At 52.2% G+C, this 25,099-nt stretch overlaps 17 protein-coding genes across 17 annotated transcripts; 7 read left to right on the forward strand and 10 right to left on the reverse strand.

The window, feature by feature from the left end:
• Positions 1-279: 279 nt before the first annotated feature.
• NEMAJ01_1284 (ATP-dependent RNA helicase DDX60) lies at positions 280-4,821 on the reverse strand (the record flags this gene model as incomplete). The annotated part of the gene is made up of 1 exon (XM_047915122.1): positions 280-4,821. One exon carries the CDS (start codon positions 4,819-4,821, stop codon positions 280-282), a length of 4,542 nt encoding a protein of 1,513 aa, XP_047771079.1.
• Positions 4,822-5,297: 476 nt separating this feature from the next.
• Positions 5,298-6,059, forward strand: NEMAJ01_1285 (uncharacterized protein; the record flags this gene model as incomplete). The annotated part of the gene is made up of 1 exon (XM_047915123.1): positions 5,298-6,059. The coding sequence occupies one exon, from the start codon at positions 5,298-5,300 to the stop codon at positions 6,057-6,059; it is 762 nt and encodes a 253-aa protein (XP_047771080.1).
• Positions 6,060-6,304: 245 nt separating this feature from the next.
• On the reverse strand, positions 6,305-7,036 carry NEMAJ01_1286 (uncharacterized protein; the record flags this gene model as incomplete). Its single annotated transcript, XM_047915124.1, has 1 exon — positions 6,305-7,036. The coding sequence occupies one exon, from the start codon at positions 7,034-7,036 to the stop codon at positions 6,305-6,307; it is 732 nt and encodes a 243-aa protein (XP_047771081.1).
• Positions 7,037-7,118: 82 nt separating this feature from the next.
• NEMAJ01_1287 (Gti1/Pac2 family transcription factor) lies at positions 7,119-7,904 on the forward strand (the record flags this gene model as incomplete). The annotated part of the gene is made up of 1 exon (XM_047915125.1): positions 7,119-7,904. One exon carries the CDS (start codon positions 7,119-7,121, stop codon positions 7,902-7,904), a length of 786 nt encoding a protein of 261 aa, XP_047771082.1.
• A 433-nt stretch (positions 7,905-8,337) lies between these two features.
• Positions 8,338-8,697, reverse strand: NEMAJ01_1288 (uncharacterized protein; the record flags this gene model as incomplete). The annotated part of the gene is made up of 1 exon (XM_047915126.1): positions 8,338-8,697. One exon carries the CDS (start codon positions 8,695-8,697, stop codon positions 8,338-8,340), a length of 360 nt encoding a protein of 119 aa, XP_047771083.1.
• A 121-nt stretch (positions 8,698-8,818) lies between these two features.
• NEMAJ01_1289 (uncharacterized protein) lies at positions 8,819-9,550 on the forward strand (the record flags this gene model as incomplete). Its single annotated transcript, XM_047915127.1, has 1 exon — positions 8,819-9,550. The coding sequence occupies one exon, from the start codon at positions 8,819-8,821 to the stop codon at positions 9,548-9,550; it is 732 nt and encodes a 243-aa protein (XP_047771084.1).
• A 270-nt stretch (positions 9,551-9,820) lies between these two features.
• Positions 9,821-10,498, reverse strand: NEMAJ01_1290 (uncharacterized protein; the record flags this gene model as incomplete). The annotated part of the gene is made up of 1 exon (XM_047915128.1): positions 9,821-10,498. One exon carries the CDS (start codon positions 10,496-10,498, stop codon positions 9,821-9,823), a length of 678 nt encoding a protein of 225 aa, XP_047771085.1.
• A 243-nt stretch (positions 10,499-10,741) lies between these two features.
• NEMAJ01_1291 (uncharacterized protein) lies at positions 10,742-12,121 on the forward strand (the record flags this gene model as incomplete). Its single annotated transcript, XM_047915129.1, has 1 exon — positions 10,742-12,121. The coding sequence occupies one exon, from the start codon at positions 10,742-10,744 to the stop codon at positions 12,119-12,121; it is 1,380 nt and encodes a 459-aa protein (XP_047771086.1).
• Positions 12,122-12,210: 89 nt separating this feature from the next.
• NEMAJ01_1292 (uncharacterized protein) lies at positions 12,211-12,918 on the reverse strand (the record flags this gene model as incomplete). Its single annotated transcript, XM_047915130.1, has 1 exon — positions 12,211-12,918. One exon carries the CDS (start codon positions 12,916-12,918, stop codon positions 12,211-12,213), a length of 708 nt encoding a protein of 235 aa, XP_047771087.1.
• A 102-nt stretch (positions 12,919-13,020) lies between these two features.
• On the forward strand, positions 13,021-15,321 carry NEMAJ01_1293 (uncharacterized protein; the record flags this gene model as incomplete). Its single annotated transcript, XM_047915131.1, has 1 exon — positions 13,021-15,321. One exon carries the CDS (start codon positions 13,021-13,023, stop codon positions 15,319-15,321), a length of 2,301 nt encoding a protein of 766 aa, XP_047771088.1.
• Positions 15,322-15,561: 240 nt separating this feature from the next.
• On the reverse strand, positions 15,562-16,926 carry NEMAJ01_1294 (uncharacterized protein; the record flags this gene model as incomplete). The annotated part of the gene is made up of 1 exon (XM_047915132.1): positions 15,562-16,926. One exon carries the CDS (start codon positions 16,924-16,926, stop codon positions 15,562-15,564), a length of 1,365 nt encoding a protein of 454 aa, XP_047771089.1.
• A 168-nt stretch (positions 16,927-17,094) lies between these two features.
• Positions 17,095-17,823, reverse strand: NEMAJ01_1295 (uncharacterized protein; the record flags this gene model as incomplete). The annotated part of the gene is made up of 1 exon (XM_047915133.1): positions 17,095-17,823. One exon carries the CDS (start codon positions 17,821-17,823, stop codon positions 17,095-17,097), a length of 729 nt encoding a protein of 242 aa, XP_047771090.1.
• A 421-nt stretch (positions 17,824-18,244) lies between these two features.
• NEMAJ01_1296 (aspartyl-tRNA synthetase) lies at positions 18,245-19,645 on the reverse strand (the record flags this gene model as incomplete). The annotated part of the gene is made up of 1 exon (XM_047915134.1): positions 18,245-19,645. The coding sequence occupies one exon, from the start codon at positions 19,643-19,645 to the stop codon at positions 18,245-18,247; it is 1,401 nt and encodes a 466-aa protein (XP_047771091.1).
• A 26-nt stretch (positions 19,646-19,671) lies between these two features.
• On the forward strand, positions 19,672-21,315 carry NEMAJ01_1297 (uncharacterized protein; the record flags this gene model as incomplete). Its single annotated transcript, XM_047915135.1, has 1 exon — positions 19,672-21,315. One exon carries the CDS (start codon positions 19,672-19,674, stop codon positions 21,313-21,315), a length of 1,644 nt encoding a protein of 547 aa, XP_047771092.1.
• A 232-nt stretch (positions 21,316-21,547) lies between these two features.
• NEMAJ01_1298 (histone acetyltransferase) lies at positions 21,548-22,660 on the reverse strand (the record flags this gene model as incomplete). Its single annotated transcript, XM_047915136.1, has 1 exon — positions 21,548-22,660. One exon carries the CDS (start codon positions 22,658-22,660, stop codon positions 21,548-21,550), a length of 1,113 nt encoding a protein of 370 aa, XP_047771093.1.
• A 570-nt stretch (positions 22,661-23,230) lies between these two features.
• On the reverse strand, positions 23,231-23,860 carry NEMAJ01_1299 (uncharacterized protein; the record flags this gene model as incomplete). Its single annotated transcript, XM_047915137.1, has 1 exon — positions 23,231-23,860. One exon carries the CDS (start codon positions 23,858-23,860, stop codon positions 23,231-23,233), a length of 630 nt encoding a protein of 209 aa, XP_047771094.1.
• Positions 23,861-23,886: 26 nt separating this feature from the next.
• Positions 23,887-25,098, forward strand: NEMAJ01_1300 (serine/threonine-protein phosphatase 2A regulatory subunit B; the record flags this gene model as incomplete). The annotated part of the gene is made up of 1 exon (XM_047915138.1): positions 23,887-25,098. One exon carries the CDS (start codon positions 23,887-23,889, stop codon positions 25,096-25,098), a length of 1,212 nt encoding a protein of 403 aa, XP_047771095.1.
• Position 25,099: the final 1 nt, after the last annotated feature.

A 25,099-nucleotide genomic window follows, 5' to 3' on the forward strand; every position in this document is an offset into this window, starting at 1 on the left:
ATGAGTCAACAGAGGAACATTTACATTTTAACATCTTCCTGCACGCCTTTCCACCACCTTCGCAACTTTTGCAGCAAGGCTTTTTGCATAGGCTGCGCCTTTGCGCGTTGGCAGCTATTTGGCAGGGGTGAAGTGTCGGGGCCAGCCCTCCTTCAAATGGCCGCTAAAAGCTTCTGGGCAGTGGCGCCCTTTGCAGGCAAGCCATACTCCATGTGCGCGAAAAGAAACATCATAGAAGCGCCTTCCAAACGAATCTGACAATTTATTGTTTGTGCGCGCCTATGCGTGCATCTTGGCGAATCTTTCTCGGAATGCGGCCAGAGTGCCGCACACGTGCAGGAGAGAGGCCGACGTGGGTCTGTATGTCTTGTAGTACGAGTCCAGCTGCACCAGAACGTCTTCTACGTTTTTCAGCCTGCGCCAAAGCTCGGTCTCTCCGATCCCGTTTTCCTTTGATATTTGCCGCACGTTCTGGTCGATAAAGTATTTCAGAATGTAGCTGTTCTTTTTTGTGTGCAAGTACGGCAGCACAAAGAGCGACTGCGCTATGGGGTTGATGAAGGAGTCCTCTGGAAGCATGGCGTGCCACACCGCCTCCTCCTTGCGCAGGAACTGCCTGCTTATGAGAATAGACTCTTGATGGTACGCGTCAAGCCTGGCAAGTATTTCGGGGCTCAGGCTTGGCAGCTCTGGGAGCGTTGAAAGGCTGGTGAGCGGAATCACCTCGAAGATGGAGGCAACCAAAAGAACAATCTTCCTAAACACCTCTTCCTTGTCCGCGTTTTCCTCGCATATTTTGTCGAGGAACCCTTCGTTCACCAAGGACATAAAGACAAACGACTCCGACCCGTAGGAAAGGGTGTTCAGCCCCATGTCGCAGAGGCTGGACGTGTGCTCAATCTTCTTTTGAAGCACCCCCTTTTCTGCGTCTGCGAGGACCTCGGGCGCCAGCAGCATCTTTTCCACAAGGTGTTTTTTCTGCACTGCGAGTATCCGCTCCGTGAACTCCTGGATGCCCGTGTCTGCAGCCTCTCCAAAGGCCACGGACGGCCAAGAAAGAGACATCAGCGGGTTGTTCACCATGCTATCGATGGCCTCCTTGCACACCGTGGGCCGGGCAGCCTGCACCGCAGACAGGTTTGTGTGCGTGTACGCCCCCTTGATTCTGGGCAGATACGACGTGATAAGGCTTCTTACCTTCTGCTTGGGTATTCCGAAAAAGACAACGTTGCCCTGTGTGTCGTATCCTCTTCGCCCTGCCCTTCCTGCCATCTGCTTGAAGCTCATCGAGTCCAGATAAAGGGAGTCCCCTGCAAAGACAGCGGTTCTGCACGGCATGTTGATACCCAGCGCAAGCGTGTCTGTTGCAAAGACCACGCGCAGCTGCTTCATTCGGAAAAGAATCTCCACCATGTTCCTGTACTTCTTGGGGATTCCGCTGTGGTGCACCCCTATACCTCGGTACAGCGCGTGGATGAGCTTCGGGTCCAGCCTGCCTGTTTTCCTCAGAGACTTTGCATACTCGTCCAGCAGATACGCCCCCGACGAGGCTATCGTTGGGTCTGTGAAGCAGAACCGGGGGTCTTTCAGGTTCGGGTCTATCTTTCTTCCTGAAATTTCCTCTGCAGCAATGGACTCGCTTATCCACGCGTCCTTGCCGGTGCCCACAGCCGCGTCCCTCGTTCTGCGCATCTCCTTGAGGACCTTTTCGTTCTCTCGAAGATCCGCCCTTGACAGCGCAGGCGGCGCACACTTCTCAAACTTGTCAAGCTCCTCTGTGAGCCGGATGGCCAAGGCGTTGCACACCGTCCTTTCCAGGTTGAACACAATGCACGGAAGCTTGTCTGCAGCCTCCAGCTCCACCACAAGGTCGAGAATGTTGTCCAGCAGGTACTGCGTGTTGTACAGAAGGATGTCTGACGATATCTCGGGCCTCTGCTCGTCCTGCACAGACATGCTCTGCACCCTCTCTGCTATCGGCGCTTCTGCCTGCGCGCCTCTTGTCCGGGAAAGCGCATCCGCATGGCCTCCCTCTGGCATCAGCAGCCGGCCGGGAGCGGGCTGTTTCTCGGTGTGCAGCTGCAGCCACTCCTTCAGGTCTTTGCTGATCTTTTGGAAGCCCTCCTTGGCCTCTCTGATCAGCACTTCGTATATTTTCGTGACCTGCTCGGCCTCCAGCGCGCCCGTCTTGATCATTTCTCTAAACGTCTTGATGACATACATTTCGTAGTTCTTCACATCGCTCTTCGTTATGCAGTTGGTTTTGAAAAACCGCTTGGGCCGGTACTCCTTGATCAGGCTCCTCTGGTCCTTCCGCAGCACTGCAAAGATGGCAAAGTACAGGTTGAGAAGCTCCTCTGGCAGGAAGTTCACGTCGTCGCTGAACCCTTCGTCCTTTATGCCTCTGAACGAGTACGCAAAGAGCGAGTGGATGGCTGCAATCGACTGCTCCCCCGCCTCTCGGGTCGACTTGTGGCACGTCTCCAGCACTTTGATGCGCTTGGGCACAAACACATAGTTTTTGATCTCGCAGTATCGCTCCCTGTGCACAACCAAGTAGCACTTTTGGTTCTTTTTCTTTGTCACCACGCTATTCACCCACCCGTAGAACTCTTTCAGATTTCCCAGCGTGGCGCTGAGCAGAAGCAGCGGGCATGGGCTAAAGTGGATGATTTTCTCCATGCTCGTCCCCATCCTGTTGTCTGATATTTTGTGCACCTCGTCAATGACAATGTACCTCAGCCGGCTGAGATATGCCTGCCCCTTCTTCGTCGGGTTGCTTGGCGGCATGCAGAGAATTTTCTCAAGCACGTCCGGCACGGTGATCAGGATCTGGCAGTTGAACGGCGATATTTGGAAGTCGCTCATGCAGATGCCCTGCAGAATGCTGTTCTGCTTGATGTATGGCTTGGACCCAAACCTTGCATACACGTCTGCTGCGACCTGGTTGACCAGCGCCTTTGTTGGCGCCACAAAGATGACCACATTTTCGTTGCTTGCGCGCAGAACAGTCTCCATGGCGTAGTAGCATATGAACGTCTTTCCCGACGACGTCGGCGCGCATATCACCGCGCTTTGCTGGTCGTCCACAATGTCCAAAAGTTCCTTCTGCCACCCGTCCGGCACAAAGAGCAGCCTGTCGTCCGGCGACGCGTTCAGCGACCTTTTCAGCTTGTCTCCCGCCGCGCGCATCAGGAACGAAATATCATAGTCGTTTGGGTCCTTTGTTGTCGCAGGGTCGTAGCTTATGCTCACTGCGGCCCTTTTGCCAAACAGCCGCGTGCATGCGCTGTCCCGCTTGTTCGCATAGCTGATTTCGTGCTTCTCGCACATCTCCAGCACAGTTGACCCGAACCCCTGGTCCAGAAGCGCCTGCATCACATACTGCAGCTCCTCCGCCGAGGCCTCCAGGTTGTACTTTTCAATAAACGACATGCAGTCCATGTACAAAGACACAAGGTCTTTCTCGTTTGGCCGCTTTTTTCTCTTCTCCAGCCCCCACAGCTCGCTGTAGAACTCAATGCGCAGCAGAAGAACCTTCCGGCAAATGAAAGACGAGTGCATCCGCGCCAGGAACGTCTCCAGGTGCCTCCGCTTCTCGTACGTCGCGGAGAAGGACTCATACTTTGCCAAAAAGCTTCTCAAAAACGCAACGTCCTTTTTCTTGGCCTCGGCCTCTCGCAGCTTTCGGTTCTGCTCGATTATCTCCAGCTGCTTCTTCCCCATCTTTGTTTTTTCCTCCTTCTTCTTTTTCTCCTTTTCTGACACCAGCGCAATTGGGTTGTGCAGATGCTTTCCCTCGTGGAGCGACTGCGCATTTTTTTTCAGACTCTCAATGTACATCTGCTCCGTGCGAAAGCTTCTCTCCTGCTCCTCGTTGTAGAACTTTACTGAGGAAAGCGCTGTTGGGATAAACGCCGTCTTCTTTGCTCTGCTCTGCAGCTTTTCTGCGGGCTTGCCTTGCGCGCTCCCCTTCTCTGGCGCCTGCTGCGGGCTGAAAAGACGCCCGTCAATTATGCTGCTCAAGCTGCAAACCTCGGCGCTTTGGATTGCCTTCCCTATCTCCTCAAGCAGGCCTCTGTCAACAGGCGCACTCTCTCTTGAATACAAAGAAATCGGGCTCTCCTGCGAAAGCACAGCCTGGTGTGCAGAAAACCTCTCTTCCCCAAGATGCGACTTCACAATCTGCCCCACGCTTTCCACCGCACGCTGCGCCTCTTCCAGCTCGACGTGCTTGGGCGTGTACTCCCTGGTGGCGTACTTCTCTCCATAGAGGTACATCACAGGGCTTATAACAAACATGAATATTCTCGGGGCTCTAAACGTGCCCTTTTCCAGAACAGCCGCATACAGAGAGAACCCCAGAATCGTGTTCAGGAACACCTGCGACCTGTGATCCTGGTATCCCACCCCCAGGCATATGTGCTCTTCTTTTATGAAGCGCTTAAACTCTTTGTCCTCCAAAGAGTGGAACCACATGACCTTGAGAGAGCTGGTTTTTTCCAGCACCGCAGCAACCTCTCTTGTGCACACCCTGCGCTCCGGCGTTTCCTCCTCCTCCCGGAACAAAACTATGTAGGAGTCCTTGAAGCCCGACACCCGAAGCGCATACCCTATCATGTCTGCCACGCTGTCTATCAGCTTGAGGGGAAGAGACTCGCTTCTAATCTTGTATATGTCTTCGATGTATCTGTATAATGAGTGCCCGTTTATCACTATCTTTCCAATTCCGACAAATGACTCGCTCACGTCTATCATTTGGAGCGGAAGCTTTGCATACCATTCGCTGTACATCGTTTCTTGCGACATTTCTTCTTTCATGGGCAAAATTATTCTAAATAGTTTATGTTTTTTGTAAATAACAGACAGCCTGGCCTGCGCCCTCTGATGCTCTGCCTGCGCCGCCTACACAAGCAGCGCGCCCGCCCAGCAAGCGTGCGGCTCTGCCCATGCCTGGCAGCTTTCTGCAGAAACGCAGAAACGCAGAATCACAGGCGCAGCCATCAGCCCGAACAAGAAAAATCCAAAGCAGAAAAGAATGAGCACAGCAGACGCAGTGCTGAAGACAGGCCTTTCTAGAAGGGTGCTTTGGACGCTTGGCTCTCCCAGCGCCCTTTAGAGGCGGCTGCTGGTCGCGCTGGCACGGGCGTTTTTCTTCAAGCGCCGCGCGCAGCGCTTCCTAGCCCAGGCAGGCCGGGATGGTCCAGGCTGTCCAAGGCGCAAGCGCCCCTCTGTGAGCGCTTGGGCGTTTTCCTGCTGCATACACATGTTATATGAGATTCTTTTTTTTATTTGCTATGCCGCAAAAGACAACACTCTATGTCATATACATGCCATACACGCTGAAAGAGTACAATATAGGGCACCTTCTGACGACGTGCAGGGTAAGCGAGCGAGAGGCCAACAACGGAATGCGCGTGACCATGCTCGAAAACAAGCCAATCGAGTCTGAGGAGGTGAACGGCAAGTGCCAGTACACCGAAAAAACCCTTGACTTCTCGAAAAAGGTCCCTGCTTTTTTCCGGACGATTGCGCCCAGCGGGTCTTTGACCATGAACGAAGCTTCGCACAACGCGTTCCCGGTGTGCAAAACCATATACACGAGCGGGGCTCTGTCTGAAAAAAAGTTTGTCGCGAAGATAAACACTCTCTTCTTTGACGGGCACAAGGCGCCTGTTGACCCGTTTACAGACGGGGTTGTGTCTGAAAAGTGCGAGGTTCTAGACCTTATCCACGGCCAGCAGCTGGCCGAGGGAATAAACCTTGCAGAGCTCACAGACGAAAGTGGCGCCCCCATGTTTGGCAAGGACTGGGAGAAAACCCGCCCTGCCGTCATGACTATATTCAAGCGCGTGCAGATAGACCTGCACATACCTATTATAGGCCGGCGGTATATCGGCGACGTGGACAGCTTTATGCGGAAAATATTCATACAGGGCCACCAGGAGGTAATTAAGTACCACAGCGAGTGGAAGAACATGACAATGGACCAGGTGCGGGAGGAGGAGAGAAAGGTCAAGGAGGAGCTGGACTTGAAATACCCTCCAAAAAAGAAGTAATAATCGCTACTCACTAAAAAACTCCTCGATTTCAATAAAGTCGCCCGGTTGGTCTATGTAAATCACGCCGTTGTCTCCTATTTCCACGTTTTCAATTTGGAATATTTTTCTAAGCGCGTGGAGAAGCATTTCCACGTCCATTGTTTTTCGCGCACCACTACTTAAGTAGGGCGCGTTCTGTGATGCTTCTGGCGGCTTCTTGTTTAATGGAAAGCCCCTTGTTTCCAGAATGCCCTGGCCAGGGGCTACCCCAAGGCATACGGAGACGTGCGCATTTGGTAGAATCTTTTGGGCGCACTTTTGTCTAGCCTCCATATTTCCGTGATCAGAGCACATATCAGCCCAAGGTCGTTTGCCACCAGAGAGACGCGGTCGAGCACACTGCTCAGCGCGTGCACTCCCGTTGCAAACGCCGGCACGTTCTCGTGTAGGTACAGAAGAACCTTGAGCGGGCAGGCCTCCGCCGCCTGGAGAACCTCTGGCGGAATGCTTTCTGTTTTGTGGTACAGTATTTTTCCAACAAGGTGAAACAGAGCTATTCCTGCGGGCTCGTGCTCCAGCAGCAGCCCATGCAGGCTGTCCGGCATCTGCGCAGCCTCAAGCACCCGGTGCATGCTTGTCTTGTGCCTTGCAGAGGGGCACACCTTTTTGATGGCCCGCAGGCCTGGCGGGGGCACCTTTATGTGCACGCAGTTCTGCACTTTGCGAAAAAAGTATGCATTCTCGGTCTCGAACACAATTCCAGCATAGGACCCGGGCCTGACCCGAGTGTGCTCGCCCACCCGCAGCAGATACACTGTCTTCTTGCTCAGCCTGTGGACCTTGTACTCGTCCATGCCGTCTATCTCCACCAGGGTGCGCCCAGCGTCCCTGGCAGCTTTTCTTGCCAGCTCTGTTTTTCCAGACCCGTTTGGCCCGGAAAGAACAACCGCAGCGCTGTCTATGCCGGCCATGGCCTGAAGTAAAACTGTTTCCATTGAGGTGCAAAAAATAAATATATTTATTTCCAATAAGATAAGATTTCCTGCTGTAAATAAAAGTGGCCGCCCTTTTTCTTTTATGGCCAGAATTTCCAAGGAAGATGGGCATATTTTTAGGCTAGGGTCTAGCCGCCAGGAAAAAGAGTGCATATTTGGCGTGGTGAACAACGAGGAAGAGTGCGCAAAGATCATCGACATGTGCAGGCTGGGCGCGCTTTCCAGAGTCAAATCGCGGCTTTCTGATGCGGAGAGGGACTTGATTAGGCCTGGGAGCATCTTTGTCTACGAAGAGGCAGAAAGCAGGATCTTCCGGTGGACAGACGGCAAGCTCTGGTCGTCCTCCAAGATATACGGGCGCTGCCTGGTGTACTACGAGCTGGAGACCTCGTGCGAGCAAAAAATAGAGAGGCTTCGGCTCTCGGACGACCTGGACAGCATTATCAAGAAGGGCAGCGAAATCATCAGCCTGGACGTGTCCGACAAAAAGAATAAAAAGAGAGACGGCCTGATCAAGCTGACAACGTCTGCGGTCTACCAGGAAAAAACATACCACCTGCTCTCCTACTTCACCGAGAAGTTTGCGCGCGATTGCGTGCGGGACGCCATATGGAACATGGTGTGCTCGTGGGAGCTTCCGGAAAACCTTGCGCTGCGCATGAACTACCGAAGAAGACGGCTGGGCAAGCCGTACACAAGGGAGTCGCTCGGCTCGGCAAAGGCCAAGAAGAGGCGAGAGCCCAGCAGGACCCAGTCCTTCCCTGTGTACGAGCCTTCCTGCTTGCTAGAAGACACGCCTGTGTGCATGGGGGGAATTGAAGACTTTATCCAAAACTGCTATGCGGAGGACAACTACTTCACCTTCTAGCGCGCCCGTGCCTCTCGCGCTGTCGATGGATGCAATAAAAAAGCGTACTATCTGTGGAGCAACTCCACTTTTTGTTTGTGCCCCATAAAGAAAAACCAAAGCTTCCAAAGTTTTTCTGAGCTGCTACTAGCACAGAATTTTGACAGGTTGGAAAATAGACACGCGCTGCAGCTTTAGGAATGTTGCAAACGCAAAAGAGAAAGTGCCCGCGAAGAGACTTGGGCTGGAAATGCACATGCTGCAAGCCAGGAAGGCCTGCGCGGCGCTGTGCTGTGCGTTTTTAACTAGTTAGATTTATTCTGTGCTGTGTGTTCTAATGGAAATTTATTTCTTGGATATGCAGAGACTGTGCAGTTTTTTGGCAGGCTCTGCACGGTCTGCCTCTTTATTAGCGCAGCCTCGCCTGTGCGCGTTTTGTGTTCGGATGCAGGCTCTATTCTCTGCCTGCGGAGGGAACTATTTCTATGTAGTGCGAGCAGGTCATGCACTCCACGAGCCCGACCTCGTCAGTGTGTGTGTACACTGTTCCACACCGGCACTTGATGTCTGCCGCTGCGTCCACCTCTATGACCATGTACGGCATGCTGTCCAGCTCTGGCTCTCTGTTCCCCTTCCCTGTGCCCACATCCTCGTGCAGCACGTAGTATGCGCTCTGCACCTCAACAAACTGCTTGGCCGTGTCTTTTTTTGTGATGTCCGGGTGGGTCTGCCGCACCCGCCTGACATACGCCCTTTTCAGCTCTTCTGCCGTGCACCCCCTTGGAACGCCAAGCACTCTGTATGGGCAGCTCATGGAAAATTTTTCATCTGCTTATTTCTGCGCTCTGCAATGTTTGGGAGTCTGAAACACTCGCAGGAAATATGCGAAACATTGTAAGAAAATAGAGTATATAGGCAAGATGCAAAGTAGCTGTATGAAAGTTCTGGGAATATTAATGATAGTGGTGGCCGCCATGGTCAGGTGCTACCAGGACGCAGAGCCTGTTGAGAGCAAAATACTAGCAACAGTCCCCTTCAGGACGCTTTTCTTCCTCCGAAAGCTTACGCCGTACTCCAGCAAGGTGGACGCGCCTCTTCCCATGGGCGCGCACAGAAGGCTGGAGTCGGAGGAGCGGTTCTCGCCGTTCCACTCGGTGCTTGTGATCCGGAGGCAGAAGAGCCCTGCGCTTTCCATAAGATCCGAGCTGCCCGGTGCAGAGTCCGCGGAGTCCTTCATAAAAGACTTCCTGGTGTCGCACCTGCAGCACGTGAACGCCATGGAGAAGGCCTCGCAGTTCAACACCGAAAGGATATACAACGAAATGTACAAGAAGGAAAAGAAGGCAAATGCGAACATCGACAGATATGCACACCACAGCGGAATGCTGGACGATGAGATTGATTCCATCATGGCGCATGCAGCCAAAGAGATCTCGGTTCCTGCAGAGGAAATAGAGAACAACACATCCCTGGGGAAGAACCTCAAGAAGACAAAGAGGCGGGTTGGAAAGAACCTCAAGAAGGCAAAGAAAGAGTTTAGCAAGAAGGTCAAGCTGAACAGCCTTACAATTCTTCTGTTTGTTGTGATTGGTCTGATCTCTGCGTTCGCAGGATACTCTCTGCGGGGAAGGGGCAGCACCGAAAACTACGTTCCTCTAGACAAATAGTAGATGCACGCGCCTTAATGAAGAGCCATATGGAAGGGAGCTATAGGGAGCACCCCGTATGCAGAGCACAGGGGCACGGCATGGGCACGGCATTAAAGCAGGCGACCGCATTTCACTAGCTGTCTGACAAATAAAGATCTATGTTACTACGCATTCTTCCGTCTGCCGGCGCTTGCAAGCGCCGAAGCAGTGCGCAGCAAATGCCAAGCATGCTGAAACTGCACAAAAAGCCACGCCTATTTATTATGTGTTTCTATTTGCCTCAGCGTCTCAGCGCCTCTTGTGCTCCTTTGCCCTTTCTGGGCAGCTTTTTACAATGTGCCCCTTTTTGTTGCAGTTGAAGCACACCATCCGGCTCTTGGGCTTCTTTTGCAAGGCCGGGCGCATGTATCCAAGCGACTTGATGGCATCCAGAAGATAGCTAATTATGTCTTGCCACTCCATTTTCTCAAGCTCCTGTGCGTCCACAATGTAGATGTGCTTCTCAGCCAGCTGCTTTCTTAGCTCGCTTGCCAGAAACATTTTTGCTTTCGTGTTCTCCTCCTGGATGCATGCCAGGCTAGCGCCGTGCGTGTCCTCCTCCTGCGCGCCCGGGCTGCCAAGGGGCTGCTCCTGCACACACGGGGAGTCTGCAGCGCTCTGCGCAGTGTTTAGCAAGCCGCTGTCCTCCTGCGCGTCCTCTACGCTCAGCGGCACCAGCGCGCAAGCCTCTGCGTCTGCAGGCAAAAGCTTTGTTTCTGGGGCGTGACCGAGCCTGTTTGCATTTATTATTTTAAGTCTTAGGTCCTCCTTCAGCGAAGACTCGCCTATGGAGAAGTACACTCTGCACATTTCCTTAAGGTCTTTCTCTGCGGTCAGCGCTATTATGTGAATTTCCCAGTCTCTGACCTTTTTTTGCACCTCTCCCAATGTAACTTCTGGCATAATTATTCTCTCTTCTTTGTGCATTATGTTTCTTTATTTATATCAACAATCATTTAAATAATCAAATATAAAGAGGGCCTTAGAAAGCGCCTGGAGAGGGATTCTTGCAACGCACCCATCCCACGCCAAACCCTGTGCAGTGTCTTCCGCCCAAGGGCCTCTCTGCCCGGCAGCGGCCGGCAGGCTTCTCCGGAGAGTGCGGCACATATGTTTTTAGAACTAGTTAGAGGCACATATTTTTGGCTGCCCAAAAATATTTTGCAAAAGATGCACAAGTCGTACTACGAATTCATAGAAAAAGACAGCAGCATGTCTTTGCAGAGAATGATACACATAATGCTGCAGAGCCTGACGGAAAGGGGCATAAAGGAGGGCCTGTTCAGAACCGGGAAGGCGGACATAAGCATGAGGAGTATATACAATAAACTCTTTCCAAGTATGCAGAACTCATCTGTTCTTATAGAGGCCCACAGGCTTAGAATATACATCCAGGACGGAATGGAGAAGGAAGCGCTGGAGCAAATCCGAAAGATAAAAACATTTAACGACAAAGCTATATTTTCTCTTTTGAACCACGCGTTTCTTCTGGCTGTTCTGCACAAAATGCCTGCGGTGATTGAGGCCTTCTTCAGCAGAGGCTTCCCCAGAAGCATAAACTCGAGAATATTTGGAGGAAAAGAGAGCACGGTTTTTCCCACGTACTTTCTTCTTTCGCTGGCCACGCAGAGCCTGTCCATCATAATGGTCTTCCTCAGGCGAAGCGTGGACTACCACGAGACATGGCACGGCATAGGGCCGGTGCATCTTGCAGCTGTGAACTCAGACATCCGGGTCCTTGACATGGTCCTGACCCACGGGGGAAACCCCATGGAGGTCACAACTTCGCTCCAGTACTCTCTGCTGCACAGCCTGTTCAAGAAGCAGGACGTGAAGTGCGGCATGCAGGGCAGGCCCATATACCCCGTGGACATAGCCGCGGTGGCAAACAACTGGGGATGCTTTCTTCTGCTGATGGACAAGTCGCCCAAGTGCGCAGCATACTCGCAGCACCTTCTCCACATACTAAACAGCCTGGAAATGATCATAAAGGCCATCAACATTGGGGCCCGAATAGACGTTCCCTTGGCGGACCGCTCCACCATACTGCACACAAAAACGCTGCAGAACCGGCCCGAAATTGTTTCCTTCTACGTTGCTCTGAGCCTGCCGCTCGAGGCCGAGAACAGCGAGGGGCAGACCCCGCTGAGCCTGGCCCTGCACATGCAGCACAAAGAGGTTGCGTGGATTCTTGTTATGAGCGGGGCCAAGGTGGAGGACAGCCTGAGGGCCCACCCGGTTTTGCAGGAAATAGAGGCCGGGTGGGCTCCTTCCGACGCGCAGCAGGAGAAGTTCGAGTACTACAAGCACGCAGCCTCCTATGCAGAGGTTGTGAAGCACAAGCCCAAAAGCAGGTTCTCCATCAAAAGAATCATCACGCGGGAGGAAAGCACTATTGAGAGCGCCGTCAACAAGCTGAACCAGAAAATCGAGAAGGTGGAGAAGGACGCCATGAAAGAGTTCAAAAAGCTCCCCAAGGAAGAGCTGTATGAGAAGTTCGTGAAGGCCATAGAAAGAAGGAGCGCGAAAAAAGACTCCGACGACTTTTGAAGCCGGGCCGCTGCTGTAAAATAAAGACGGCGCGCGCCGCATAAATAAACTCCCTGTGCAACCGCTCTGCATGTGCATTTATGTACTATTTATTCCACAAGCGCCAGCGTTTTTCTGTCCTCTGCGCAATAAAAGAGCTTTCCTGCGTCTATCAGGTAGTCCAGCCCGCCCTCGATCTCTTTCTTGGAGTACTTCCCTGAGGAGACAAGCGAGCTTGTGACCATGTTGACCGGCAGGCCCGTCTCCCCTTGGTTGTTGCTGAAGTACGAAAGTATGTCCATGTGTATCTCGTTGAAGTCCCCAATGTGGCGCATGCTGTCCTGCCTTTTCACCGGAATGTTCTCCCTGTGCCCAGCGGCGTCTGGGTCCCTTGCCTTTTCTGCCCGAAGCGAGTCCACAATCCGCATCAGAAGGTGGTACACTGCGTTGTTTCCGTCGCTCACTCGCGCGATGCTGGCACACGTGAACGTAATGCCGTCGTCCTTTTGGTCGTACCGCCCTATGCTTCCCAGCACCTTGACAAAGTCCCCCTTGTTCAGGGAAATCTCCCGCTTCTCGCCCCACACCAGGCACGATATGGTGTCGGTTCCATCTGCAAGCACAAACTTCTTTCCATTGTTTGATATCTCCTTGACAGACTGCACCCAGCCCATTGCCTCAACCATGCTGACCTCCATTCCGCGAAAAAGCGCGTTCTGCTTCAGCTCGTTGCTCATTTCGATCTGCTTTATGTGCTTCACTGCCATTCTCTTCAAAAACTGGGACCCTCTGGTGTCATTTGTTGGTAGAGAGTTCATTGGGAAAAGCAGAATTTTTTACTTTTCTACTTTGTGCTTCCTAAGAAGGGGACGGCTGCAAGCTTTCTAAAGTGAAAGCGTAAAATTTTTTAAGACTTTTCTATGTTCGAATACAAGCGGCCGATTGCATCTATAATAGACGGGCCGAGATTTACCATTGCGCAAATAGGAAACGCATACTGCGTTGTGGCGCCCTTCAACAAGTTCTACAAGATGTACGGGGCAGAAAAGCTCAACACCGTGGGGAAATCCAAAGAGGGGGCGCCTATACAGGCGGTCACCACGCTGAACCGGTACGTTGTCACCGCTGCAGGAACTGAAATAAGCATGTACAACCAGGACGAGCTGATCCAGAAGATTGATCTGGGCCAGCCAGTAGAAAACGTGCTTGCATACGAGACGTTTTTGGTTGCGCAGTTTGGAGGCTCTGTGGCGCGGATAGATCTAGCCGAGATGGAAAAGATAGAAAGCGAAGAAATAGGATTCACAGTGACAGAGCTGGCGAATCTGCCAGAGGGCGAGAAAAGCATGCACCGGCTTGCGCTGAAGAACAAACTGCTTGTGCAGGCGGGAGGCAGTCTGCACATATACTCGATCAACAGACAGACGGTGGTGCACACACTGAAGTGCGTGGCCTTGGACGGGCCTGTTGTGGACACGTCGAACTCTCTTTCGCCCGAAATTGTGGCTGTTGCAACAGCTAGCACCGTCTTTATTCTCCAGCTGAAAAAAGACACTGTGCTCCAGAAGTTCTCGCTTGAAGGGGTGCAGTCAGTTGACTTCCGGAAAAGCATGCACAGCAGAGAGCTGGCTGTTCTGACCCAGACGGAGGTGTGTGTTCTGTGTCTGGAGGAGGGTGTTGTCAAGAAGAGGCATGCGTGCTCTGAGAGCGCCAGCAGGGCGCCCCGGGCGCATCCGCACACGCTGAGGTATATAGGCGAAAACGGATACATCGTGGTGTCGCAGGACAACGAGCTGCGGATCGTTGACGCACACAAAAACAAGCTCTTTGTGGTCAAAAGAAGGGCTGGCATTGTGCTGGGAAAGCAGCACCGCTGCGAGCTCCTCAAGGACGCGCTGGTTGTCTCTACAAACAGCAGAATGTACACGCTTTCTCTGCGGAAAGACGAGCAGCTGAGAGAATTTTCAAAGATCGGCGTCGAAGGAAGCCCAGTGTCGATTTCTGTTGCGCGCGAGAGCATTCTGGCATGCTATACAAAGGGTGTGTACTCGCTGGAAGAAACTGTCGGAGGAGTCGCAGAGAAAAAAAGACGGCTTGCGCACGCCACCCCGAAGGAGTATCTGGGGGCCGTTCTCTCGCTGTGCGGAAACAGCATGGCCTTGAGCGTCCGAAGCGGCGAGGGCGCCGTGAAGATCATCATTGCGTCGAAGGAGTCCGGGTTCATCCTGGGGGAAGTAAACGAGGCTCCATACCTTGCGCTTTCTCTAAATAATATTAAAAAAACACTTACGGTGCTGCACGCTGGGCACGCAGTCGTATACTCGTACGGGGGCCAAGAGCTCTCCAGGGCGTGCTTGAGCACAGGCGTGTCGGGCGGAGACGCAGGCCATGCAAAGCAGCCTATAGGAAAAATAGTTGAAACCCGGACACAGAAGCACTACATCCTGGCAGCCGGCTCGCACGTGCACATTTTCGGGGAGGCTGGGGAGAGAATAAAGTCGATCGAAAAGACGGGCGGAGCCCCGGAAGGGCTCAGAGTGAGCGAGGACCTCGCGTGGATACTGGTTATGTCTTCGCGCGGGTCCGGCGCAGTGCTTGAGGTTCTGGACATAAAGTCTGCCCTCGTTATCTCGAAAACAGACTTCCCCTACATGCCAAGGAGCTTCCTTCTGACAAAGGACAAGAGCAGGCTTGTTGTTGGAACAGACCGCCAGATTCTCCTGTTTGAAAACACATACAAGATTCTGGCTGCGCCAAAGGAGAACACCCCGGCAGCGTGCATGGGGATATCCTTCAGCAGGCTGCCCAAGTCAAGGATCCAGATGCTTCTGGGGTACGAGGAGCTTGGCATCAAAGTGGAAAGCGCAGAGGACGTCTTGGTTCCGTACACCATGCAGAAGGAGAGCACAATGGAGAAGCCCAAGGCCTGGGCGGATGCACAGGCGGGAATAGACGCGCTGCTGGACGAAAACTGCCCCATTTCCTACATTATTTGGTGCATCAAGGAGGCAGAAGACCCTTCAGGGCTGGTTGTGGACCTTGTCCAGCACCTAGAGAAAACATACGATATTGCGGACGCGCTTATAAATAGAGTCATCCACTACAGGAGAAAGGACCTGAAGGTGCACAGCATAGCGCACGCCCTGAAGGCCCGCGAGGAGGTGGCCGAGCGGCTGGTCGTTGCATACATGTCTACGCTTTCCCTTCTCAAGGATGCATAGCCTGCCCGGCGCATGCGCAATAATTCAAGCACGGCTCGCTAAGCTCTGGGCTTGGGCAAGCCAAATAGAATAAATATGAATTCGTCTATACATGCCTGCTGTTTGTGTGTTTTTGTGCGCGCAGAACCAAAAAAAGTGAGCCACGTGGCACGCACGGGCAAAAAAGAAGCCATTCAAAGGCATGCTTTATTCAAACGCCATCACAGCCGCCTCTTAATACCGGCTGAAGGACTGCAAAGCTTATGCCCAGTCTGGCATTTCCACTGAATCCACGAAGCTCATCCCGGACTCTGTTGTGTAGATGAAAGACTTGTATTGCTCGCTTGCAAAGACCACGGGCGAGTCGCCAACTATGTCCTGAAAAGCGGCTCTTGCTCTGTCAACAGCAAGAATGCACTTTTCTGTCTCAGTAAAAAATTGCTGAGAGGCAGCCAGCGGCGCCTTGTAGATGGAGACGGCGACCTTTTTCTGGATCAGCAGCCCCACAATCCAGCCCTCAACGCACCCAGTGTAGATCACAAAAGTCCGCCCAATCTTAGGCTTTTTGAAGATTCTCTCTGTCTTCCTATGGCTGTAGTTTTTCGCTATTTCCCGGAGGGTTCCTGGGAGGTCATTTTTTATGATGAGCCCTGCAGGAATTTTTTTGAGCGCAGGAAGAACCGGCTGCCGCCTCTCCTTCATCGAGGGCATGGGGATGACCTTTGACCTCCTCTGGGGCTTGGAGCAGTCCACTGCTGCAAAGCCCACTGGGTGCTCGTCGGAGTCGTTGTTGTCTGGGTCGTTCAGAACAGGGAAGTGCACATTTACATCCGGCTTTTCTTTTATGTAAATTACTCCTGTAAAATTTTCGGGCAGCTTGTAGCGAATGAACATCTTCTGCTTGAACAGGAAGACCTGCCGAATGATTTCGTCCGGCGAGCAGCTGCTGTCTATCTTTCTGGACAGAATGCTTTTGATGGAGGCAGACAGGCCGTTCCAGAAGTGTGTCCTCTGCATCACCATCCTGTCCTCCTCTGTAACTAGAACCCGCACAGAGTACGACCTAATTAGAAGCGCAAGCTCGTCCCTGTAGTCCTCGAGCGTTTCAAAGCGCGCAGAAACAAGAGACTCGATCTTTTTCTTCAGGAGCGCCACGCTCTCTGGCGTGTACACCCTGTCGTATATCTTGCGCACAGAGTCGCGCAAAGTTTGCTTCTTGGGGTTTCCCACAACCCCGTCCAAAATGTCCTTGGACACAGAAAGCTTAAAAAAAAGCTTCGCCTGGGCCTCAGTCCATTGGTGCTCAACCATCATCTGCCGGTAGGCCTCAACCCACAGGAACGTGTTTCGGGTGTCCAATACGTCTAGAATCGGCAGAGAAATTCCTCGAATTGTTGCCTTTCTATTAAGTATGTATACGGGCTTTTCAGGAATTATTTTTTTTTCCAACTCAATTCCTGAAGCACACGGCCTCTCGCGGGCAGGCAGCCCATAGCCGTCTGTGTATGTGGCCACTTTCTTTGCTTGGTAGCAACAAATAATCTCTGGTTTTCCATTGTCTGCATTCTGGCATCCTTCTGTTTCGATGCTTTCTGTTTTTTGGAATTTTTCTTGCTGTGTAATCATGTATGAAATTCTGCAGGTTTTTTCTTTTTATGCTTTTGAGGAAGGAACTTCCTTATAGGGCATTTCTAAATGGAGAACGCGGGCTCCTGAAGCAGTATTTCCATTCCCGGCGCAGTCCGTAAAGGGACATGCCCCAAACTAGAAGTTCCCAGAGCCTGAGGGCGCATATTAGGTGTACCTTCGCAGAATGCGGGCTGCGTCACCAGAAGCCCTTTTTTCTATACATTCTCGAATTTTTTTATTTTGGCTTTTCGAATTCCATGGGCTACCTCGGAACACAGAAAAAATAAACCCCTCTATCGTCAAAGGGCTCTCCTGGAGAACGCTTGCGACGCCAAACAAAACGCAGTATTTGTGGCACTCATTTTCTAACACCTCTAAAAACACCTCGGCCTCCGTGGGAATGGCTTTTTGTATCTTCTGGGCGCGCTGCGCAAGGTACCTTATTTTCAGCAGAGCCTGGCTTGTGCTCGAGGCCAGGGACAGCGCAGACACAAAGGAGCTGCTTTGCACAGCGCCCTCCTGCGCGCTTGCGCTTTCGACATGCGCATACATGTGCTGCATGAGGAGAGGCTCGGCCTCCTTCCGCACGCTTGCAATGGACTGCGCGCACTCTGCAGGGACGCGAGAGGACAGAGCGTCGAGCTGCACGAAGAGAGAGGAGAACAGGGAAAAAAGGTCCTCCTTCTGCGAGGAGCCGCTCTGCATTTTGTCTATGGCCTGCATGTACAAGGAAGAAGCCTTCTCCACCTCCTCCTTTTCAGCTTTTTTCCAAAGAGTTTTCTTCACGGCCCCCAGCACGCGCACGCCTTCAATGTGGTATTCTTTTTTCTGCTGCTTGCCAGAGACCAGCCGCTTTCTCAGGAGTATTCTCTGGATGTGTGCAAAGAAGTTCATGCTGAAACACGCCCCGCACGCCTTATGCAGGCCCAGTAGCCCAATCACACCGAGGCCAGCCAATGTTGTTGGCCAATGGCACAGTGTGTGGGCCTCTTTGGTTTAGTGGTATAACGTCAGTCTTGTAAACTGAAGGTCGGCGGTTCGATTCTGTCAAGAGGCTTTTTTGCCCGGCGCTGTGCGCGCTGCCCTCGCTGCCGCAGGCGCCCTTTTGCGCGCTTGGCATGCCAGAAGCCATTGGAAAAGGCCCGCAGGCTAATTTTTTCTTTCAGGATAAAACTTTTGTCTTTTTTCGCCCTTTATTTCAGACCCCCTGCAGAAATGCCCCTGCAGAAAGGGCACTTCCTAATCCGGTTTATTGGAAATTTCCTAAAACGTTTTGGGACTGGCCGAAACAGGATCGCCCATTTGGGCATTCCATTTACGGCTGCAGCCTCTTTGGGTCACGGGGGAACATGGAGCACTTGTGAATGTCTGTGCACCCTGTGAGAAGCTTCACAACCCGCTCAAGGCCTATTCCGCACCCTCCGTGCCTGGGGGCTCCATACAGGAAGGACTCTATGTAGTCGCTCACTCCCTCAAGCGCCATTCCCTTTGCCAAGACTCTCTCCTTTAGGACCTCCGCCTGGTGGATTCTCTCCGCGCCCGAGCTTATTTCCTCTCCCTTTAAAATAAAGTCAAAGGACTGCGTGTAGCTGCGGTCGGAGGGCAGCAGAGACGTGTAGAAGGGCCTTGCGCTTTCCGGGTACTCGACCATGGCAAAAAGGTCGCTTCCATACTTTTTTTTTACCTCCTGCCCAAGCGCCTTTTCGTCCTCGGTTCCTATGTCCTCGGTGTAGGACGCCTCTCTTCCTATGGCGCGGAGCATGTCAATTCCCTCCCTGAACGTCAGTATCACGGGCTCCTCGCGTATTACAGTCGCAGGGTCCACGCCAGACATAGCCTTCAGTATGCCCAGCTCCCTCGCGTGCTTTTCCTGCACGCGGTTTGCAACATGCCTCACCATTTGGTATATGAGCTTCACCAGGTCTGTGTACGCCATCCCCTTCAGCTCCATCTCCAGGTCCACTCCTGTGAACTCTGTCAAATGCCGCCCGGTGTTCGAGTTCTCGGCCCGGAAGCACGGCCCCACCTCAAAGACCCTTTCGAGGCCCCCAATCACTGCCATCTGCTTGTACAGCTGCGGGGACTGCGCCAGCGTGGCCGTCTGCCCAAAATAGCTCACTGGGAACACCTCAGCGCCGCCCTCCGAAGACCCTTTCAGGATTTTCGGGGTTTTTATTTCTATGAAGCCACTCTTTTCCAAGTACTCTCTAAAAAAGCTGAGTATTCCAGAGTACACGCGAAAAATGCTCTGCGTCTCGCAGGAGCGGATGTCGATGTACCTGACGTCTAGCCTCTTCGACTGGTTCACAATGGGAAGCTGTGCGTTCTCTTGTCTTTCCGCGTGCGTCCACTCCAAATCTTTTATTTGGATGGGAAGCTCTTTTGACTCGGAAACAACCTCGACGCGCTCTGCCTGGACCTCAATGTGCTTGACCGTGCACGAGTGCACTGGGGCTCGCGTGCTCACCAGAGAGCCCTCGACCTTCACGTATGACTCCTGCGAGTATTTTGTGTTTTCCTCCGGCGTGGTGTTGCACACACATTGGATGGTCTCAAGGCCTTGGCGCAGAACAATAAACATTTTCTTCTTGCCAGCCAGCCTGACGCTTTTGATAAACCCAAACAGAGCAATGGGCTGCGGCCCTTCAAGCGGGCCCTGCATGGCTCCTATGCTTGCAATCTGCTCGTATAAACTGTTCCTTTTTTCTTCTTTCATCTTCTAAAATTTTGTTGTTCTAGAAAATGAATAAGGAATACAATGGGTTTGTGTTTAAATCCAAAGAAAGCACTGGCCAGCGCGCCAGGGCCGAGCCTTCTGCAAAAAAGGAAAAGGAAAAGCCTGCAGGGCGCGCCAGATCCGAGTCTGTTGGCTTTTCGTTCAGAATGAAAAGCGGGGCTGCGTCCGCTGCCAAGCCATGGGCTGCCGCCAAAAGCGCACGAAAGCCCGCAGAGGCAAGAGCTTCAAAGAGCGAGGAAAAAAAAGAGTCTGCACCAGAGAAGTTTGTTTTTAAGTTTGGGATGGGCAGAGCCGTAAAGGCATCCGAAAAACAGGCCCCCAGGAAGGAGGCGCCAGTAGAGGCCAAGCCTTCTGCATCTGCCAGAGGCAAAAAGCTTGCAAAAAAGCCTGCAGCAAAGAAAAGCATTTTGGCGAAAAAAGCGCAAGCCACGGCCTGCGAGGCCCAGAGCCTGGATAAAGCGCTGCCGGCAGGGAGCAGAGAAAAAGCTGTGGAGTCTGCAGAGATGCAGGTCGACCCCACCACTCCGAAAAGGCCTGAAACCACCCCTGAAGAAATGCATGCACTCCCAGAAGCGCCGGAGGGCGCAGAGAAGGAGCAGGCTCTTCGACAGAGAGGCGGCAGAGAGACCTTGGAGGGCGTGCGCCCGTCTGTGATCAGGTCAATCGAGACACAGAACGAGAAGGGCCTGGAGGCTCTGCCTGCAGAAAATGGGGGCGCAGAGGAAGCTGGGCTGGGCATGGCTGTCAGCATTTCGCCCATAAAAAGGCCCGGCAGCAGCACCTCTGTGCTTTCTGTGACGTCCGCAAACGGAAGCTCTCTGGACGCCATTGCCAGCACGCCGCTGGTAAACAAAAAAAGAATGACAATTGGCCCATACGACTTGCTGTCCCCTGTAAAAATCCGCAGGCTGTCTCTCGACGTTTTTGACACGAAGAAGAAATCAGTGTTTCAGACCCGAAGGGAAAGCCTGTTTGGGTACGACCAGCTGTACAGCGGAAGCGTGTCGCCCGAGGACTTCTATCGGCACTCAAACGCCTCGCAGCCTGCAAAAACCCGGATCAAGCAGGTGCTTCTGTGGATTTCCAAATATATATCAAACGGGCACGTGTGTGTAGAGGGCGTGTCTCCTGAGGCTCTGCGGGAAATATGCGCAATGTACATGAAAAAAGTCGGCTCTCTTGTCATACCGGAGAGGGAAAAGAAAAAAGAGAACGCACACATAGTGGAGAACGCAAACACTGCAATCCAGGCGCTTAGAATGGATATGTGCAGGTCCAATGCCGAAATAGAAAAGTGGAAAACCATTTACAGCAGCATGCTGGCCCAGTACTCCATCGCTGTTCCTCTGCACATGCCGGAAGAAAGCCTGCGAAGACTATCCATTCGCCGGCAAAGCTTCAACGGGCTTGTGTCATTCGACGCGACCGTGGTCGACGCGTCTCCCATAGACATCAAGCGAATTTTAGCCAGAAATCTGGAGGAGCTGCACAGCGCTCTCAACTCGTCCAGGTATTTTATGTTTCTCTCGCTGGAGTACACAAAAAGAGTCTGCGGATCCCTGCTCGAGGCTTCGCATCCTTTGGATAAGTCTAAAGCCAACGCTCTTCTGCATGTTCTCTGCCGAATATCTAGAAAGGCACGAGTGTAATAAAGTTGTTTCTATATGTTTCTGCCCTCAGGCGCTGCCGTGCTTCCGCGCAGCTGCTCGCGCGCCCAGGCTAGACAAATTCATTTGAATTTTCTTTATTATGTGAACTTTCTCGTTTATGCGCAGAGAAAGTCTGCGCAGGCGTGTTTTTGGTTTGGCTAAAGCTTTTGGATAATATTTGTTGCAAGCTCTCTTTCCGGCTGAAGGCGTCTGCGCATAAAATACGGCAGGCTTATCGTCGCTGAGACAGCGCCTTTCTGCACCACTGCACCTTGTCTTGGTAGAACTCGTTGAGGGACTTTGCGCACTTCGAGTACTGCGAGCCCGGGGGGTTGTATGTGTAGCAGTTGCTTATAATAAGCTGTATGTCTGCGTCCATTTCGTCAAACGTTTTGTACTGCTCTGTTTCTATTTTCCTCTGAATGGTCTGCAGGTCCATGGGGCGCTTTATGACGGTGTAGTAGTCCTGCACGTCGTCCAGGTTTACAGGCTCCAGGAAAGGCCAGGCGGTGTTGTGTTTGCGCAGCTCGTAGCACAGGTAAAGAAGAAGCTCTTTCAGGCTTCCCTTGCACTCCAAAGACTTTTCCGTCTCCTCTGTAAACCCTGCCTCGGCAAGCCCAGGAATATCCTGCACGCGCGCGGCGTTCTCTGGGAGGACATACTCTTTGTGCATTTCTGGAAACCGCTTCTTCGATATCTCCTGCAGCTCTTCTCTTCTCGCAAGCATGCTGTCGTACACGCACTCGTAGTCTATTCTGGGCAGAATTTTCCCCTGCATCAGAGTTCCGCCCTCGTAGTCCTTTATCCGGCCCCTCCAGTTCAAAAACGTGATGTCCTTTGTAAAGCCCTGCTTCTTGAAATACCCTATTGCATAGTTGTCAGCGTACGTTAGCAGATAGACAGGCCCGTCAAACTCTGTGCCCTCTCCCCTGGCAATTTCCTTGAAGTCCGCAAGAACAGTTTTTTTGAGCATGGTCATCATAAACTCCCCGTACCCTTTAATTTGAGAGTCGCTGTTTACAGCGCAAAACACAATTTCTGCAAAGGACTGGTCGTAGAACAGCCGGTAGCATATGCCTCCAATGACCCGGCCCTCTTTTTTGTCTATAATGGCCATTGACTTGTGCTTGATATCGAACAGCAGCCTGGCCACATACTCCTTTGGCATGTTTGGCAGCTGCTTTTGAAATATGCTGCGCAGCTCCAAAAGTATCTTCATGGAGGCGATGTACTCTTCATCTAGGGTTGAGACCACCTGTATCTCTAAGGCGCGCTCTCTTAGCATCTGTAAAAGAACTTTGTTTCTTTCTATTTTTTGCTCTGCTTCTTTTGGTAGCGCAAACATAGAGGACTCTCCGCTGGGAAGAATGAAAATTAATAAAAATTTAGTGCAAAGGCAGCGTGCACAAACACGTGTTTGACAGCCCACCGCGCGGGGTATGCATGCAAAACCCGCGTGCACGGCTGCTGTCTTATGCACTATATATTGGGTGTTTTTGCAGCCGCCTAAGCACACAAGCAGCGCAAGCTCTGGTGCGAGGGAGCCTGCTTGAGGCACCCCGTGCGCTGGCTGGAAAGAGGAAGCGCCCTGGCTTGAGGCTTCCCATAGGAAAGTGTCTGCCAAGCCTGGAAACTTAAGTTGCATCATGCGCTTTAATTTATTTTCAGATGCTACCGCACAGGAGCAATATCAAGGCAAAAAGTTTCGATTGCTAAAATAATAAAAATTCGGCCATTTAATCTATTTGTCCCAAGCATCTGCGGGACCACCTGGCCCACCCACGCAAGCACGGCCAAATCTGGTCACAGGCGCCCTGCTGTGCTTTCTCGTATGTACATGGAGAGCTGCTGAGTGGCAGCACTGCAAAGCCTCTGGCACCCGCCTCTATGCTCTCCAATCGGCAGCGGCGCGTTTTCAGGCGCGCATGCGGCTGTCCTCCTTTTCCTTGGCAATCCTGTTTTCCACCTCTATAAGCAGGGCGCGCGACTCTTCGATTCCCGCAGCGGATGCGCTTCTACTCGCCATTTCCAAGGCCTCCTTTGCAAACCTATACGCAAGCACCAGCTGGTTTCTTGCAAAAAAGTGCCTGGCCAGGCCGCACTCCATCTTATAGAACTGTGCAGGCTTCAGCTGGGCCAGATAGTTGTTTGCGTCTAAGAATATTTTGTCTGTCTCGCCCTCCTTTATGGTGCGGGGTTTTTTCCTGTCCTTCTTCATCCGCTCCAGCACATACGAGGTTCTTTTGCTTTCGGCCAGGGCTCTGGAGGCCTTGAAGCCCTTGATAAAGTCGGCCATTGTGGCATTTTGGACCAGAAGCCTGTCGTATATGCTTGCCAGTATGACGCCCGTGTCTTTCTCTTTTGTTTCATCTCTTTTGCCATGCGCGTATGAGTAAAACTTGTCAAATGTCTCCATCTGCGCGAATATCACGCTGTACGGAACAGGCGCCTTCGGAATGATGTGCACCGTGTGCATGGCGTCCTGACACACCCCCTCGCACATTTGGTTGTCAATGTACCACAAGTTCTCAAGTACAAATTCCATTTGCTGTGCACACAAAATTTTACTATATGTTGTCCAATTGGAAGTGCAGGCAGACAATAACAGCTGCGCCCCTAGACTGCTACAAGTCCAGCGTTATTATGGACGGAACTCTTGTGCTGGGCAGAAACAAAGGGTTTGTAGAGGTCTACAAAATAGGCCCGGGCCTGAAAAAGAGAATAGAGTTCAAAAGCCACTCGCCCTGCTTTGACTATCTTAGAAGCACGGAGATTTCTGAATCTGTGGAGAACGTAGAGATCGTGCCTTCTGGGACAAAGGAGATTCTGGTGGTGAGTGCAAACCAAAAGTGCCTGAAGCTGTGGAACATACACTCGTCCTTTATTGAGGCAGAGACCTCCTCGCACGTTATTGAGTCGTGCACAGACTCCTCGTTTTCGTACGAAATGCCTGTCGACAGCACAGACGACACCCAGTCTGAAAGAATCAAGAAGATCTTTACATGCGAGAGCAAGAAAAAAACCCGGGCCGTGCTGGAGGGCCAGCGCGCGCCAGAAAACGTGTACAGCATACACAGCGTGTCTGTGTCCAACACCGGAGAAAGCGTTCTTGTTTCGGACGAGCTGACTGTTATGATCATGGATGCAAAGCTGGAGGCTCCCTGGACCGTGCTAAACCTGAAGCCGTCGAAGAACGAAGAGCTGTCCAAGGTGATCACCACCGCGCGCTTCGCAGAAAAGGCAAGCAGCGTCTTTGTGTATGGAACCGCCGGCGGAATGATGTTTGTGCACGACCTAAGAGACTGCTTAAAGGGCGGGTGCGTGCAAACCATCCAGGCCCCAAAGAGACTTGACTTTTATAACGAAGTGGTGCAGCCTATCTCAGACATTCAGTTTATTTCCGACAACACCATTGCGAGCAGGGACCTGCAATACGTTGTCACGCACGATCTCCGCAACACAAGCTGCAACGTGCTGGAGCACGACGTGTATCCGCTTGTGCGCAGAAACATTTCAGAGCTGTACGACTCGGACGAAATATTCTCCAAATTTAAAATGGCTGTGTCTGGCGAAAAAATATATACAGGGTCCTTCAACACAGCGCTCACTGAAGTAGACACAAAGTCGAATGCGGTGAAAAGAATATTTCTGGACGAGGAGCTAGAGTCTGCCACCCGAATAATAGAAGGGAAAAAAATTTCGTGCGTCTCTGCCCAGGAGGACTGCATGGTGACTGCGTATGGAAACCAGTGCTTTATATTCCGAGACACTGAGAAAGCCTAGC

The sequence above is a fragment of the Nematocida major genome, assembly GCF_021653875.1.
Source record: "Nematocida major strain JUm2507 chromosome Unknown 2415, whole genome shotgun sequence".
NCBI lineage: Eukaryota > Fungi > Microsporidia > Nematocida > Nematocida major.